Source organism: Corapipo altera, unplaced genomic scaffold (genome assembly GCF_003945725.1).
Source record: "Corapipo altera isolate COAL_440 unplaced genomic scaffold, ASM394572v1 61411, whole genome shotgun sequence".
NCBI lineage: Eukaryota > Metazoa > Chordata > Aves > Passeriformes > Pipridae > Corapipo > Corapipo altera.
The window spans coordinates 15,265,768-15,284,896 of NW_020884875.1; the positions used below are offsets into that span (position 1 = coordinate 15,265,768).

General features: G+C 36.1%; 1 protein-coding gene across 6 annotated transcripts in view; it reads right to left on the reverse strand.

Moving 5' to 3' along the window:
• The window catches only part of GLIS3 (GLIS family zinc finger 3), a 181,186-nt gene that overhangs the window by 61,327 nt on the left and 100,730 nt on the right, over nt 1-19,129 (reverse strand). For all 6 annotated transcript variants that reach the window (XR_003526237.1, XM_027634714.1, XM_027634710.1 and 3 more), the window contains exons 4-5: nt 7,361-7,522; nt 5,981-6,091 (exon numbers count right to left, since the gene is read on the reverse strand). Coding sequence is in view for 5 of the 6 variants with exons in the window: in XM_027634714.1 (XP_027490515.1) it covers nt 5,981-6,091; nt 7,361-7,522 (273 nt within the window). In the remaining variant the exon portion in view is untranslated. The remainder of the gene's footprint in view (nt 1-5,980; nt 6,092-7,360; nt 7,523-19,129) is intronic.

A 19,129-nucleotide genomic window follows, 5' to 3' on the forward strand; every position in this document is an offset into this window, starting at 1 on the left:
ACTTCTCCTTCTTTCCTTCTGGACTTCTACTGGGGGGAAAGGAGGGATGATCGACATAAATACATTGTTTTACCATAGGAGAGATAGTTAGGATTGTTGTATATATATGTATTATAGTATTTATTGTGGTAGTAATCAATTTTGATATAATTCCCCCATGCTGGTAGTTGTGCATGTCTGAAAACTTCTCTCACTCTGGAGAAAAATTATGGGAGGCTTGAAAATTGGGGGCTTTTTGGGAGTCAAACTACGTCAACATTATACAAAACAGGGCTTTATGAGAGAATAAGTGAACTGTTAGAAAAGAAATATAAAATTACTAGGCTTCAGAAGAAATCAGTTATTGAAATCTGCCTCTAAAGGTGGAGATTTCATATCTCCTTTTTGATAATATAGGGATTGCACAGTGGGAGAAGAGCAATGCCTGTAGGATCTTTACTAGCAAGGTGGCTTCTTGTAAAGCCCTCTCAGTTCAGGTGGGAACCCTTGTCAAAGTCAGCACAGGCCACTCTGCAAGGCAATGACAGGAATGGTTTTGGCCAGATGGTCTATATCCTTATCCCATTATTTTCAACATGCTCCACACCTAGTGTGGACTGCTCTGCTCTACAACTAGCATCTCCTAATCAGAAGTGGGAGTGGATATGGCTGAGGTGTCATACTGCCTGCTTCATTTCAGCAGTACAGTCTATCAGTGTTTTTCTCATTGTAATCAGGAAAAGTATTCTGAAAACCTCCTGCCATTGCTAGATGATTTGTTTTTGAAAGAGCAATATATGCAATGTGGAAGAAATCATGCACAAATACCACTAGGATTAGAGAAATCCTGGTTGCCTTCTGTCCTTTATTCCCCAACAGCAACACCTGAAAAAACCTCTTTCCAGCCAGATATCACAGGAACAAATATTAGAAGGATTTCTTCAAATATTGGAATCTGTCTTCATTGGGATAAGGTTATAACAACTCCCCAGAAGTGACTTGTTCAGCCATCATTTTACAATTGACCAATCTGTATCAAAAAGGAAGATTATTAGGCAGAAATAAATCTCAAAGTCTGTGCACATATCCCTTATCTCCTGAGGTCTCACAATCCCCTTCATTCCTCAGTGATTTGGTAGATGTACCACATAAATTACAATTAAAAAACCTCCATCAAATCTAGACAACTTTCAGAAACATTCTATGGACTGACTTTTCCGAAGTTATGCATCCATGATATTTGCTTTCTGGCAGAGACAGTACAAAGATTTTATCCCAGAAAAATAGACACAATTGCTGTGTTAGAGTAAGACTAAGTACTGACCTAGGAGTATTACTGATGATGTTATGCATCTGCTGAGGCGTTAAGCCATTTGGACAGATGAATCCCTGCATGGTTTCCTAAAGACCCATTTGAATGAGCTAAGATAATGCAGGTTTCCAGGACAGAGAGCTTTCAGATGGAATCGTCAGGTAATCATTCAACATCTCAAAACTTGTCTCAAATCTTGTTGTTCAAATTAGTTATGGATAAGACATATTACATGGTTATTCATAACTAATTTAAACAATAAGATCAAAGATACGGTCTGGTCACTATTAAAACTGCTAAAGAATCAAAGGCTGATCAGCTGAAGGAGGAAATTATTTGGTATAAACTATCCTTCAATACAAGGTCCAGACTAAGACTTTTGCAATCCCTTTAGCTGGTATTGTTCACCTGAACTGCTGAAATTATCTTTTCCTTTTTTTTTTTTATAAAGATGCACCTAACTGGTTGTATCCTTATCTATTACACTTTAATTAAATGGAAACAATCTTTAAGTCTTCATGTTTGTTTTTTTTTGCAGGATGCTCTGTCTTAAAGAACTATTAGACATGACAACAGTTGTTCACTATTATAATTATGGATAAAATTTAAACTCTGTCTAAAAGTATAGACATTGCATTGTTCAGATCATAGGTCAATATTACTGAACTGACCTTGTCCTCACCAAACAGTTGTACTAAAACTGAGCAATCTTTTGTCCTTTCTGTATTATCTCTCACCTGTTTGAAAATGCACTTTTTTAAAAGAAAAAACCTTTAAAAAATGCATTAGACATTTCAGATATTCATGATAAGATCTACACAAAGCCAGCGGAGAACCCATTCCATTCTATTCACTGTGGGACTTGCACTGCAATACTTGAAAGTGAACTAAATATTTTCTTTAGATTTACAAATACGAACTTCTTCAGCATGACTGCTAGAGAAATAGCAAATTATTTTCATGGTATACCTGTACAGAAAAGAGAATGTTCTTATAGAAGGCTAAGTGCTAGCTCACACAAAAACGGATCTTCAAGAAGAGCATAATGGTGGTATTCACTTTCTGTACTGATTTCAAGTCACTGGATCTCTCTTACAAAAAAGGCTGAGAGAGCTTGGTCTGTTCAGCCTTGAGAAGAGACAACTGAGAGGGGACATCAACAATGCCTATAAATATCTCAAGAGAAGGTGTCAAGAGGATGTAGTCAGGCTCTTCTTAGTAGTGCCAGGCAATAGGACAAAAGGCAGTGAGCAGAAAGTGGTGCACAGGAAGTTCCACCTGAATGTGAGGAAGAGCTTATTTACTGCGTGGGTGACTGAGCACTACAATAGATTGCCCAGAGAGGTTGTGGAGTCTCCCTCCCTCAAAATATTCCAGAACCATCTGGACAGAAACCTGCACAATGTGGTCTAGGATGACCCTGCTAAAGAAGGGAGGTTGGACCAGATTATCCACTTTGGTCCCTTTCAACCTGACCCATCCTGTGATTCTGTGATATCTAGAAGTGCGGGCTCCAGATTTTGTTGATATATTTTATAATTTCATTTTCACTGACTTCAGTAAAAAGGCTTACAAACTAAAAGAGCTACGGATTCTTATTTTTGTGTACAGTATCATCAGTTCACAGATGAAAGACATTTGCTGTTTACTGAAAACAAAGAGTGTAACCAACTGAAAATAAGCTTACTTGTTTAGTCAACTTACAAAAAAATCTTGTAAGTTTGTTGTCCTTTCAAAGTTTAAATGAGGACAAGATTAGGAAGAGAACAGGTTTCAGAAGTAATTGTAGTCCAGGGACATGTTGTACATTAGCATTCTTCTCAGCATCACTTTAAGCTCTCATTTTGGGTAGTATCCAGTTTTCTGTCAGTGACTTCCCTGATTAGAAGGAGCTCCATCCATCTTCCTCATGGGAAGATGAAATACTGGCAGAACCAGCAATTTTTCCTTTTTAAATTAAGATAATAAGCACTGCTTTTTACCCCACCGAAATATTTTAAAAGTACAGACTGAATATTATGATGCATAGAGATTATACCTAAAATGTATAAAAAACCATTTTCAGCATGTTCCCAGGTATTTGCATAATATTTGTGTACATGTTTGCCCTCATCTTTATGAAGAATTTTGCAAATTGGACAAAGACGATTAAAGCAGACATGGCTGTCTTTACTCACTCATGGCTCTGTTTTCCTCTGAAGAGTAAAAGAAAGTTTATTGTACTATCGACTAAAATGTTTTCATTAAGTATATTTGTGCTGTGATCTTCTTGTTCGACAGAATTTCATGCCAATACCTGGAGAGATGCACAGTTAAATGTATTTAATGTATGGTTGGAGGCTGGGAGTCGGGAGGAGAAGGGAAACAGCGGCTGCATTACAGGATTTGCAGAAAAGGTATTTTGCCTTATTTGGTAAATCATAGATACATATCAACAAATGTTTCTTAAAATAATTCAGAGATGGAAATTTACCTATATTCCATGGCATAATCTGGCTCCATTTTAGAGAGCCAAGGAAAGGGTCAAAGGACAGATCTAAAAAATCTGGGACGAAGACTCAATTAAAACATTAGCACAGTAAGTAGCTGATTCCACTGTTATGAACATACTTCATCCTGCTCTTTAAGACTATGTAACATCAAAGACACATTTGCAGGTACAGTCTTGGAGAGCCAGTAACTTAAGACGCCACAATATTGTCACCTGGTATGTAGGGGGAGGTTAAAAGGAGGATTAAAAGCAGTCAGGCACAATATATTAAAGGAAGCCATGACTAATGGGGTGTGACAGCAAAGGATTTCATTCTTTTCAACAGAACAGATCCCTAGGGCTGGAAGTATTAGTCTACTGTGCCTTTAACACCTTGAAATTTTTATGGTTATTTTTGATGAATTCAGATTTTTGTAAATACCTTTTTGACACTAAACCAATTTTCACATTTAATTAAATCCACACGTAACCTTAATTCTGCATTAAGAGGTTTGTTGTTCTTATTTTTTATTATTATTACCACCAGGAAATATTTCAAATACCAAAGCATAATGTTAGTAATTATAACCTCTCGAAGGTCCAGAAACTAGCTAGGTTGTACCTTGCTAACATTATGCAAACTTTGTCTGTGCTTTAAGTATCTTGCTTGACAGATGCCACAATTTTTCTTTTCTTTTTGTGGAGGTTTGGCTTATTTCCCCTTCCATATTAGCTCAGGTCATCAATAAGCATAAACAAATCCTTATCAAAGAGGGATGAAAAAATGGGGGATAAGTTTAGAATGAGCCCACAGAGAGTCAAGTGAGGAGTAAAAAGGGTCAAGTTTAAACTGTCTGGCACATAGAGGGAAAGAAAACCTAGCAAAATCAAATAGTGAATGAAATGCAAGAAGGAAAATCTGACACAGGAGTGAAATATAGCAAAATGAGAGAGGGGATAACACATTATTTTGCCTTCAATGACAGTAACGATACAGTGGAGTTAAATACCTGAATTCAGGTCCATTATGCCAGTTTTAGTTGAGGCATCACACAAATTTCTCAGAATGAATTGAGCTGATTAGCATTTAATTTACAAGCTTTTAAAAGATGGTGTCTGGGTGGCTGAGTTGCCCTCTGGGACAGGCAGAACAAGGCTTGCAAATCTCCTTTGGCAGACCAGCCTCCAGGCAGCATGCACAGGAACAAGGGAGCCAAAGAACTACTCATTAAGGTGAAAATGAACGCTTATTTACTTCATCTCTGATACAGGTGTGGGCATTCATAAGTTTAAAGGAAATTTCTCATGAATACTACAGGTCAGCTCCTCAGACACTGACATGTTGCTTCAACAAACCACTGAATCAAAACTTACTCTTCCTATTTGCATACTGCAGCTTTAAATACTGCCACTCAGTGCTTCCAGTGCTGTGTGAAGCACTTTTCTGGCTACTTACTACGAATGGCTGTCCAATTAATTCTAAAACTTCTAAATTATAACTTGTTCAACATAGTGTTGACATTTCAAAGGTGTATCTATCCCTAAATCAGTTCATGCATGTTGCCCTTTTATCAGGACCAGGTTCCTTTAAACAAAAAGCTTAGACTTTTACGTTTAATGATCTAAACAATCCAATGAAATAGTGCCAGTAATTAACTGGAGCTAAAATGAAAAATGCTCAAAAAAAGAAAATCATTCCCTTAGGTCACAACTTAGCTTTTCAGAGATATACTTAAACATGTAAACAGTTCTTGATTCATGGACTTGATATCCACAGGGAACTGATATTGTGAAATGGCTTGGTATTGCAAGTGTCTGGCATATGAAAATAAAATTCAGAGTTTAATCTCACGTACTGCCTCAAAATCCATCCTTCCATCTGAGACTGGTCAGTATTTTTTAATACTGTGTATTTATCGAGTGACAGAATTTAAAACCGAAAATTTCTGTTTGCAAAAATTACTTTTATTTGCCTCGTTATGCATGGCTAGTGATTAACCATCACATCAGAAAACATAAAGCATTAGAACAGGTGGACTCATTAAGTCAAAGATGAAATCAGCTGTATACAAACTGAGTCTACTACTTCCTATTAACATTTTTCCTAATGAACAGCCTGAAATCAGCACAAGTACTTGAAGACACATTGAAACATCTAATGTTATAACAGTGACTTTTCCATGTAAGCTCTACACCAGTTAAGACAGTAGGAAATTTACCTTTTTCCTGACTTGCTGATCTTTAGAAGAATGGGCTTTCACATGCTTTCTCAGGGAACTTGGATCTGTGTATCGCTTAGTACATCCTGGAATCTGACACGCATAAGGTTTCTAAGTCAAAAAGAAAAAGGACAAAGCCCCTGTTAAATCACAGATTATTTTAACACAAGGGAATCCCTTTTGAGCCTTGGGATGCTGCAAACCGCATTACTACAGAACACAAACGTACATTATTACAAGCAGAATGCTTAGTAATTTGTTAGAAAGGGAAAGCATGAAATTAAGGCTTTTAAGGCAGACAAACCAAAGGAAAGCTTTCATTATGGCACCTTTCATTGTTACCTTTTTTTTTTTTTGTAATCAGTACAATGAATATTGCTAGATATACTCACAATTCTTCCACCCTCAGAGCAATCTTTGACTTAATCAGAAATTACAGTCTTTAGTGAACCAGGAAAAGAAACTGAAGTAAATGCCCAGAAAGACTTTTTAGGATTACAGAAGGATCTGCTTTAGAAAAAGAGAACAAGAAAAAGTGTTAGTTTGCTATATTAGAAAGAAAGCAAGCAAAAACCAAACCAAGCATTGAATACTGTAGTTTCAAAAGTATTAAATACACAAAAATACACATTCTAATGGGAAGTACAAGACCAACTCCTTCAGCTCACATTTTCTAATATGTCACCTTAGAAAATCAGGTCCAACTGTTTCCTGAAATTAGCTATTTTGCAATTTAGTAATTTATGTTTCACAAAGCATTTCCAAAACCACTTTGTATAAATGATTAACTTGGCAGCCATAGTATTGACTATTCAAAATGGATAATTTATTTTTTAACAGGCGTTTAAGGGCATTCAAATCGCATTGTTGTAATTCTATTTCTGGACTCCTGCCCCCTGGGAAAAGGCTTGTCTCTGACAAAACATGATCTTTTGTTATGAAACAAAAGGTTTTAAACAAATCTCAGCTGTGACTCAAATTTACAAGCAACAATTTGTTGGCATAAAAATTTTTAGATTTGCAAAATTACTTTTCCTCTCTTGACTTTCTGGTACATGCACCAGTCTTAGCTTTTTGTCAAAGAAGAGCAGTTATTATCGCAGATTGTTTCAATTTCCCTAAAGATCAGCTAAGTGGGAGAAAGTTACTGCCTCTACCTGCAGCAAAGACCACAGACCTGTAGCCTTTTTATCAACTAGTTTGACCCATCTTCTTCCACACTTACATTACTGGATCACTTCTGAAACAGCTTCAACAGCCTCATTAGACACTCCACCCTCCTGTCTCTAAGGTTATGGGCTACCTGCTCTCACCAAGCTCTAGGAAAGGACCACATGGTCTAATGCACAGGGGACTGCAAGGGGAATGCTGTATCCTTACAGTCTCCAAGTGTGTCCTTTGGTGCTTGGCACGGTCACTGGAGTTGCTGAACGCTTTCTGGCAGCCAGGGTGTTGGCAAAGGTACGGCTTTTCACCTGTATGGCTCCTTAAGTGAATCTTGAGATTTTCTAGTCTGGAAAAGGCTTTCTTGCAACCCTTAAACTAGAAAAGAGAAAGAAATTATTTCAACGGAAGGCACACACAGCAAACACCAAACAGGAGCGTGAAAGGACATGCAGAGACCTCCAGCCTGCCACAGCTGGGTACCTCTCAAGAGCTGAGGAAAGCCTGGCTTCTCAGAGTGGCTGTTGTTGCAGTGTTCAAACTACTTAGGTTGTAAGAATGCATGTATCCTCCCTGCACACGGCTGAATTAGGGAAGCACGTCCTACATTTTACAGATGGGACATTGAGACCCAAAGAGACCAGTCAGCTGAGAGCACAGCTCCTATTTGGGAAACACAGAGCCAGTTGATTCTCCTTCTCATAGCTCACAGAAAGCAAAGGAGCCATCATGAGGTTCCCAAGTCCTCTACTAACTAATCTTATCTTAGCTCTGGGCTTCTTTAGATACTAGCAACTAAGCCAAAAGAGGTATCTCTCAGTACCAACCCCACCTTTGCAACAGCAAAGACACACTACACACAGATTTCACAGATTATTCTGAGTTGGAAGGGTGCAACACAGATTATCAAGTCCAACTCTTAAGTGAAAGGTCCATACGGGGATGAAACCCACAACCTTGGTGTTATTAGCACCATACTCTGACCACCTGAGCTAATCTCAGGGTCACATGCAGAAAAATGTCAGTCTGCTCTGCCTTGCTAATGACGATGTAAAAAGTAAAATGATTTCTGAAATATGTCTTTACCTTTCTGCCATGAGTAAATGTATGAGGTACTAAAAATAATGTAAGCCCGTCAAAATAAGATGTAAACCTTATGGGTAACCAATAACCACGTGGCACAGTACTTCTATACCTAATCAAGTACTGCACCTGTGGAGAAATCTAAGTTTATAGGAACAGAAAACCAGTTCTTCATCTATCATGTTCCCAATAGTATATTTTATCCTAAGGGAAACTAAAAAACATCGTTCTATTTAACACCAGCATTTTTATACACACTTGATTTCAATTATATTTAAATATTTATGAATATCAGAGGTATAGGCTTCCTAAAATTCTATCAGTCAGGATCAGTTAATCTTATTAGTTTCAGCTGCTGCATATTCTACTGTGAAACACCTAAAGCATCTGCTGCATGACATGCTAGACTGAGGTTCTTGTATACTTGCAAAATCAATAATGCAGTACAGAGATGTCAAAATTTCTAAAGCTAAGAAATTATCAATTTCCATCATTTCACTACACATTAACTTCACTCACTGAAAAGAAACAGACTGTTTTAATGTCAGAATAACACAAATAAATTTACATTATAAGTTTATAATATATTATTCAGTGTGTAAGTTTACAAAAGCAGAGGTAGGAAAACACTGACATAATTCTGATCATAAGTAATAGCACGGCTTTCTTATAAATCTGTAACATACTTTAAAAAAGGAAAAAAAGGATATAAAGTTTTTATCCTTTAATTTTAAGCACATCTGTATTTTGATCAATGCAAGACAGAGTTACAAGTTTAAAGAATAAAGTATAAACCACATTACCTATAAAATAGCAATATTAAAATTGAGCTTAAGTAATTAAAGCTTGAGAAATAGGATAAACCACCCCTGCTCTACCATAATTGCAAATTATCTTTCCCACACATCCATTTCAGAAAATGCATCAACCTAGGAAGCTTTTTATTTATATTCCATCCCTATATCCAAAGCAAACCTACCATACTTTTCAGATTATCCAATTTTGATCACTGAACATCAATTTATGCTTGTACAAACAGTGTTGCCCTTATGTTTATGAAGCTTTAGCATGCATACATAAAATTGTTGCAAGTGTAAAAATATTTTTAATTTTAGTGATATATTATTAGAAAATGTTCCAGGATAAATAAAATAAAAAATATAGATATCTCTTACAATTGCCTGGATCAAAATACCACATTTTTCTAGGAAAAAGTAAGGAGTTGATGGAGAAAGCATAAAAGCATGAGAGCTAAAAACTGATATAACAAATGAATCATAAGATCATGGAATCATAGAATGGTTTGGGTCAGAAGAGACCTTAAATAGAATCTATTTTCAACTCCCCTGCCATGGGCAGGAATACCTTCTACTAGTCTAGGTTGCTCAGAGCCCCATCTAGCATCTCCTTGAACGCTTCCAGACACAGTTGTGGGGAAGCCACAACTCCTCTGGGCAACCTGCTCCAATGCCTCACTACTCTTTCAGTTTTAAACTTTCAAAAAGCAAAATAATTCAAGACCACTTATGTTAAAATTAGAAAGAAACCTACTGATTAGCCTATCTTATGGAGACAAGTTATTATTTTGTAATAACTTCATAAAAGAACAACCTTCCATTCTAATGACTGTAACTATGCTGTATATAAGTATGAGACAAACTGTAGGATCTCAAGCAACCATGAATTTCAATTTCAGACCAATGAAAATGATTTGTTTATTTCACAGGTTATTAAACTCCGAATCTTCAAGTACGCAAACAAACTTAAACAGGTGTAAATGATTGTTTATGAGATGGTAAAATTAGTATTGATTTTTAAGGGGCAAAAACGTTTAACTAAGCAGAACTGGGGAATGTTACAAATTTAAGAATTGTTATTTCTAAACACTCCTGCATTGCTGAGCATAACCCGGAAGGAGAAAAGAAACTCGGAAGTTCTCTCTTCTCTCCACAGCCCTTAACTAATGTGTAGCATATTTACAAGGCTATATATAGTTGTGTACTGTTGAAAAGGTCGTTGTAGCTAAACACAGACTCTGCAAGCCTGTATTATTAGAAAGACCATCTTTACTCAACAGTTAACAAATGTTTACTCTATAAACTAAATTTCTTGAGGCCTTGGAATCTCCAATGCTTAAGATAAAAGGAATGAAAAGATACTCTTTTCAACAACACAGAATATACATTCTGTCCCAATAAACAGATTTCAATGAAAGTATTCCAGACAAGACACAACTACTCAAGAGGGAAAAAGGTCAGGTAGTTGGTAGTTGTATTTTGAAATGAAACTCATCACAGTTTTCTAAGTTATTAACTGCTGTTGAAGAGGAGGATGTAACACCTTTATTACAGCTAGTCTCTTAAGTATATGGCATACATTTAGCATTCTGAATCTGTTTAACACTCCTAAATATATCCCAGACTAGAACAGATTTTTTGCAAGTATTATGTGTAATGTTTTCCTAAACTGCAATACAGAAATCAAGTCACTGAGCTATTACTTTTACTGCTGCATGCAAATTGAAACCATTAAGTAGCTCATATATAAAATTTCCTCTCTGTACTTCCTAAACTTGGGATCTCTTTTTATAAAGATAATTGTCAAAAGTAAGAAATAATATATTTACAGTGATAGGTAAAGCATGTCAACAGAAAGCAAAAGCAGTGCTATGACTTTAAAACACTAATTTTCTCATTAATGTCCTGTTCATCTTTGTATACACAGAGATAGTGTTCATCATACCAGGCAATCCATCCTGTAAAATGACAATTACATAGGTTTATAGAAAATAACCTGTGCAACATGCAAAGTCCTACTGGATGCACCATGACTTCTGAGCCCTGCCTGGAATTAGACAGCAACCTTCTCTATGAAATACATTTAGACCCTTACAGTGCATGAACAGCTTGGTAATACCTGTGTGAATACTTTATCATTAGTAGCAGATATTCAGCGGCCAAGTGATTAAGAAATTAGCTAGTTTTCACTGTAAAAGGTTGATCACCAGTGTAATTAGGACTGAAAACCTTGTTCTGGGAAACAACATCTGTCTGAGCTCTTATCCATTCACTGAAAAGTATCTAGTCTTGATTCTAAAAGTCAATGACAGGCAGCTTAGCTTGTTCTTAATCTAACTATAGCTTATGATATTAAAAATCTTCACATATTCCTACCTACATCTGTTTTGCTTCAGCACCCAAAAAGTGTATTTTCTTTTGTCATTTTTCTGGTATATTAATGTGATAAGTAATCTAAAGGTAACTTCTGATTCTAGGTATTTGCTGTTATCAAGTCATTTAACTTTCTCCCAAATAATTTATACATACCAAAATTGTTTGCTTTCTCACTATAAACAGTGCCTTCTCAGACCTACTTCGAAATTGGTTTCAAAACCAAAAGAAATAGAATTAGATACTCTTAGAAATATTAACAACTGAGCACTATTTGGTTTTATCTTCATGTTTAATCCAATATACAGCATAATGTTACTATCCTCAAGTTTAGGTTTTTAATATCTTTTTTTATCTGAATCAGTTATACACAGTGATCCTCAAATATTTTTAAGAATCACTGCATGTGGGAAAGGATCATAGTTTATTTTTTTAAGTGTGAATGATAAGCATTTCCCTACTCCATTGTCATGTGTGGGGAAATATTTATGGGATATTATGATAAATACATTTCATTACGTGTTCCTCACCTGGTCTCTCTCTCGACTTACTGGGAGAGGGGTGTATTTTTCCTTTCTGAATTTGACTTTGCTAAATATTAGCCTGCCTATAACTGTTAAATTGCATCAGCTGGCGTTCTCTATAACAAGAGCTAGCAAGTGACCACAAAAAATTTCAATAACAAACCTATATACAGTGACAAAATAATGTCAGTGACAAAATACATTTTTGGCTCTTTAATACAACTGAATACATGCCTCAGGTAAGAAGCAGAAGAGAATGAGAGCCCCTTCAAAGGCTGTGAATAGGGAAATGAATGCATGAGCTTAATCCGAATGATCTCCTGAAGTCACCTGTGACATATGCTTGATTGAAAGGTGAAGAACTCTCCAAATCTTTCCCAATCTGGCCTGAGGAAATCATCCTAACACTCTGTACACATAGACAACATACTAACCACGTGCTCCAGATACGTTCCCATACAGCTGCAAAATACCAGTTTGTTTGCCTTAGTAACCTGTTCAGCCATGGTGAACATTTGATGATGCAAAAAGAGAAGAAAAAGGTGCAGCAGAAAATGAGATACATTTTAAAGGGAGAAATTCCTCACTGATTTTAAAAGGTCAACAAGATAAGAAAATTCACCCTAGCAAAAATTTTTCCATGAAAAATTATCACAATAATCAACTTCTCTACCTCCCATGCTTCTACTTCATTAAGTACAATGAATGCCACTGCTGGTCCAAGGACACATGGCACCATAAGAGTGTGGGACTAGGGGCTTTCCACATTACATCCACACAGGTAGGAAACCCAGTAGTTTCACAGATATATAGTTCAAATCAGACCTGGCTCTTTCTTTGCCATCTAACCTATGGCCAACCCGCACTAATCCATGATTGGTTGCACATGACCATGTAGATGCATACTCTAAAAACTCCTCACACAACATACTTTGGTCCCCTTCTGACTAATTCTACACATACCTGGGATACAAAATACCTGATCAATATTTCAGTAGTAGTCTTCTCAATGTTAGGCATTCAGGTAACATGAATCAAACTCTCTTTTTCACTAATTCCAAGATCCTGTTAGTCTTGTTTAAGTCATAGCATTTTACAGAGGGTTTTCATTACAGTTGCTAATATTAAATTCCCATTCATACTCACTTTTTTCCAGGCAGAATTTTTTATATTGCAACTATACGCTATATGTTTTCATTCCTGCTTGCATTGCTTCACATTTGGCTGACTTACAGTCCACCTTTTTATAATGCGACAATCCAGCAAAGTCCAACAGATCGTCTGTATCAGTGGGATATTCTCAGTATTTGTAGCCCTACTAGTCCCCGTTAAATGTACAAAGGTTACCTACTTAGGACCACTATTCTGAGAAAAAGTGAAGCACTCTTGAGCCTTAAAATAATAGAACTATGGAATTGTTTAGGTTGGAAAAGATCCTTCAGATCAAGTCTAATCGTTAATGCAGCAATGCCAAGTCCATCACTAAACCAAGTCACCCAGTGCCACATTTTCCAGGTCCAAGGATGGTGACTGACACTTCCCTGAGCAGCCTGTTCCAAGCTTGGCTGTGAAGAAATTTTTCCTAATATCCAATCTAATCTTTTCCTGGCACAACTTGAAGCTGTTTTTTGTTTTGTCCTATCACTTTTTACTTGGAAGAAGTGATGGACCCTTACCCCAGATAGTGTCTGGACGTTGACCCGACCCCATTTATAACAGCAAATTACTGTCTGAGATTGGCTTGACAAGCTGCTTGACTTGCTTACTTTCGTAATATTCATAAACTGACCACAAGCAGGGCAAATAAAAGTTTTAAATCCTAGAATTTAAAGGAAGTTATCTCAATAAAAATATCAGCCATTTCTAGATTTTAGGGAATGCTGTCATATACGAATGCATATATGCAAATGGAAGGAATGGTATCCTTAAAAATGAATAGGGAAAAATAAATCTGGGGTAACATATGCATAAAGCCCCAAACAAATCCTTGAATTGTTCAGTAATCATGTAGCATTTTCTAAGATTTATTAGCAAATCAAGGGCAAATTAATTATTTAACAATGTTTTATGTCTATCTGTCAGTAAATTTTGAATGCTTTGACATGCTGACGAGGTATGTTCTACTGTGTCAGCACCAAGGCAGGTGGTATGACAAGGACAAAGTGTCTTTCCCCAGCTTTGTATTTATCACACTAACAGATATAAAAGCTGTTCCTGATATGGCTTTCAAACAAGAGCAATGCATTTCAAGCATTAATTAATAGGTTTTAAAGTATTTTCCTTTCTCAACAGTATTACGAAGGTGCTGCTCTGCAAGAGATGTAAGTGCTTTCAAAAAATTGAGAGTAAGACCTCATATGAAAATCTTTCAAATAGTTTTTATTCCCTCAGGTTTTCCTGCCTGGCAATCTTGTGAATGGCACATAATTAGTGTCAGACACCATTCAAACTGCTGACATCAGGTGCTCCCCTACAAGGAGGCTGCATGCCACAGCTGAGATTTAAAAGCACAGGTTCATTTATGGTAAAGTAAGTGCTGTGCTTTTAACCCTTTAAGTGTTTAAATGGGAGAAAATGTAGCATTCAGAGCAGCACTTCATTATAGCATCGATCTGAACAGAACACATTTTCTAATGTGGTGGCTGAATGCTTTAGCGAATGCACTGAGCTTACATAAGGCTACATATTTTCCTCAAAACTATGCAAAGGCTGACATTTATTTTTGCTTTTATAGTTAATCTTATGAAATGATACAAAGTCTTGGAATTCGTTGTTCTAGTAAACAATGACATGCTATGTTTATATGTGTTGCACAGATTACAGTAGATGCCTGTTTGTCCAGTCTTTCAACGGCAATTAGGTCCAGAGCTTGCTGAAGTCAACAAGTAATTAGTCAGGTTGTTTTTCCTCTTAAAAAAGAAGGCTCCCTCCACTGCAATATCCTCACTTCATGTTTTTTCTGGTAGATTCCTTAAAATTTTATGATCCAGCAAGCGTAAGTACAAATGCAAACAAAAGATAATCACAGACCATGACAAAATCTAAAGGAGATTGTTATTTATCTTCTTTGTACTCCCTACTTTAAAAGGCTTATTATACTCAATAGATGTAAAAGAAAGTTCATATTATTAGTCAGATTAAGACTTATGGGACTAGTCAGTGTTGACAGCTGTAAGGCTCATATTTTAAGACTTTTGACTAAGCAGCACATAATGCTTTTTTGTATGTGTCTGTAGGGATAGAACAAGATTAATAAACTATACCCTAGTCTGACTTCAGTTTTCCAGTACATCCATTTCTTTGGGTATTTTTTTAAGTAAGGAGATCTACATGCTGCTACTATAATTCTAAAGGCAATGAAATAAATGGAAAAAGAGGATAGTAAAGACAGTAAAGACCTACACATTGGTTCATATGGGAAATTGAATCAGGCTACTTTTTCACACAGATGCACATGAGAGCCTAGGTTTTTGCATTCTCTATGAACAAAATCTCACTTTACTGGTCACACTGTACACACTTGGCTGAGTATGCAGACAGATTACTTGACTGTATAAATAAAATTCAATTTTAATCTCCTTTCTAAGGGGATCCAAATTCACAGAGAACATTCTGGTGTCAGTTTTGATAGGACAGTGGATTAAGGATGCCACCAAATCGCAGTAAAAGTAGAAGAGGAAAGTGGATAAGCAACTTCCTCCACCCATAACACTCTTCTGTTTTGAGAACTCTTTTTACAGACAGCTCTTTTATTTCTGTGTTTTTGATAAATGTAGCTTGCTTTTTTCTCCTTTTCATCTAACATCCCCAGAGATCTTCATACTTCTCACATTCTAGAGATCTGCAGCACACAGTAACGTTTTATTTTCTAGATAACATCATGCCTAAGGACACAAATACCTCACTTGAAATTAAGCACAGTGCATTGAACGCTATTTATCCCCTGAAATAATGGTGTCAAGAGATTCATTCACCATGGAAATGCCTCTTGTTTTTGTCAGTCCTAGTAAGCATGGCCATTTCAGCCTCAGAAGCTATTTCTGTTGCTGTAGAGAAGGTAAATATTATGACAAGTCCTTTCAAAAGGAACTATTACTGAAAACATCAGCTGCTAGCGATTCAAAAAGCATATGGTACAGAAACCATTAGAGAAAAAATTAACATTTTGGGAATTCTTTCATTGCTTCCTTTTGGAAGACTGTGATGCTGTTTTGGTTTTTTTTTTTTTTTTTTTTCCTGGTTTTACTCCTTTCTTTCTCTTCCTCTTTGGTTTTTCAAAAAGGTTGTCTTTGACCCTCTTGTATCTGAGGTCATTATCTGCATTCATTCAGCTTTCTCTATTAAAAGTTGTTCACTGTTAAAGCAGATACTGTTACTGTTAAGCCCCAGAGAAGTCATACAGCTTTGAATACTTATTCCTTCTTGTAGATGTGCAAGAATGAAACAACCTTTTGTCAAGCAAAGAACCAGTTATTTCCTTGCAGATATTTTAAAAAATATATGCAGGAACACTGTCATCCCCTCCAATACAAATTCAAACGTGCATTTCTGTATTGCAGTTCTCTACAGGATTTCACGCCAGAGGTACACGATAAATTGAGACCACAGGCTTTCAAAGTAGTGTACTGTAAATCACATTAGCACTGGGAAGATTCTCTTGTTTTAGGGTATTTTGCTCTTTGTACATTTCACAAAGGACTAAAATTTGATTCTGTCCTGTCCTGTCCTATCTTATCCTGTCTATAAACATGCACACTGGGACTGAAAAATACAAACAAACTTGCATGATGTTCTACAAAAGTATTTTTTTTCTTACAGTTATTTGAAAATATTAACACTTGATTGCCATTTTTCACAGATATAAGGATATTACAGCCAGGAAAGCACTAAGATGATCCTCTAGAGTATTAGTAAACTCTCACTTAATGGTACATCGCTCAGAGCTCATACTGTAAAACTTCTAGCAGAGTGTTTTAGAGACCTGGATATGAGGGGTTTTTTACCTTCAGCAAATGTACACAAGGCCAGCTGCTATCTGGCATAGGCTCTCTGGGTAAACTCCATTTATTGTTTACACAGTAAAAACTCACTTTTCTTACAGTTTGGTGGGTTTGGGTTTTTTTTAATTAAAAAAGCCATACAGATCACTGTCAAGAGCAAAATGGGCAGTGAGAGGTGCATTTGATAGTTCCTGAGTGCAGCATTTGCCTAGAGAAAACATGCCAGGATACAGTACAAATGCTAACTTTGTGTCCAAAGAAACTATGTACTTAAGTTATTCTGGGAAAAAAAGTTTGAAAGGCTCCAATTTTAACAAACTGACACTGCAGTTACTTAAAGGGCCTGGTTAAAGAGGTTTTAATAAATCAAAAGCATAAGGTATAATTTAATGGATTGCGTATGTAGACCCTGTTCATCTTAAAGTGCCTGAGGACACTTTAAGCACAATGCATACAGCAAGAGGCATCATTAGGAGAAAGAAATACGCTTGGCCAACCCTTGACTGGAATTCAGAAGTTTGAGTTTCACTTCAAAAATGCACCAAATAATATACTAAAAAGGTAAATATCTCAATTTTAATACAATATTTACATACCTGCTGTACTATTTTTTCTGCCAAATTGGATCAATCATATGTAACCTCTAGCATAAACACTACTTTAATTTACAAATATAAGCACAGTATTTCATCATGAAAATAACTGTTCCAGTGTATAATGGTTTTAGGATTGTGTTTTTCAAAGCATGCTTTTTCAGAGGGATATACAGAGGCATATTGTTTGATTTCAAGGACCAAAAATTCTTATATTCTCCATTAAGTAACAACAACCTCATCGGGAACAGAATTTTTTGCAAATTTCATATGACAGAATTTATTTGACATGTTTCCATCAGGGAGGTAATGTTTCTTGAATGTCTATTGTGGAATTAATAAGTTCCAGCTATTCAATCCATGGTGTATTCAGGGTCCACTCAGTTCATAATGTAGAAAGGACTGTTTTTGTTACACTCTGCCAGAATCTCTGCCATATTTATAAAAAATCTGCAGTGGTGACGAGAAAATGATAGGTATTGTCGTCCCAAGATAAATTCACTTCAAATAAACTATTTCAAAGTTTTTTTTCTTGCACTGTTTTTTAGCAGGTTTTGGTTTGGGTTGGGTTTTTTGAGAAGTTTTGGGGTTGGGATTTTTTTTTTTTTCAATAAAATGTGTGCATCTTTATAGCTATGGTCATCTACTATACCTGGATACATGGCTATAAGAATTACTTGTTTATTCCCTAACTACATTACTAACTTCAAATTTTCAACCATTTGGGAAACAGACATGACACATAATGATTTTTTCTACCTCTCTTTCATAAAGACTTACTCTCTACAGTGATAATGACATCTCAGTGATATTCATGAGAAATTTCAATCCTGATAATTATACATAAAAGGCAAACAAGGGTATATTACCTTGTGATACTTCTAACTATTTGGACGCATGTAAAGCATACAGAAGGTACAGTCAGGGCCACAGACATCAGTAAATATTCAGCATTTTCTGACACTTCAAGTAATTAATTTGAGGTTACAGTTTTATCACATTCCCTTGAATGGTCTGAAGGGTCCAAAACACAACCTGTGGCATTTAAATTTCAACCCACATACCCTAAAATGTAACTAGAAAGTATAAAAAGATCATATTTTAATGATCATTTTATGAGTTTCGGAACTTCTAAAAAGTACTAAATTAAAAACACACCACTTCTAAATCAGATTAATAGATGCTTTATTGAAAAGTATTCAGATTAGTATCTATGGCTACTGAAAAAAAAACTGGAAGAGAAAGCTCCCTATAAGCTACTATTCAGCAAAAATATAAGCAAATTAAATTGAGGCAAATGAGAATTCTTAAATAATCTTAGCATGGCTGTATTACTGCAAGCCCATACTATAACAGTTCTGTCATAAAAACCAGGTCCCAATTCTGCATTACCTGGATATACACCACTTTCACTGAAGTCAGTGAGAATTCTGGATATGCAAGGAATGTAGAATTAGTTTATTAAGCCTTAGGTACCAAGCCAAGATAATTATAATATCTCAGCTCATAATGTTGCTGGCTGAACAGTTCTGCAGCTCCTTTTAGGGCATTAACAGTGGGATTCTGCTGTATTAGTCTAAAAATCATACCAGAAACTTGCCTCTGTACTCTTATT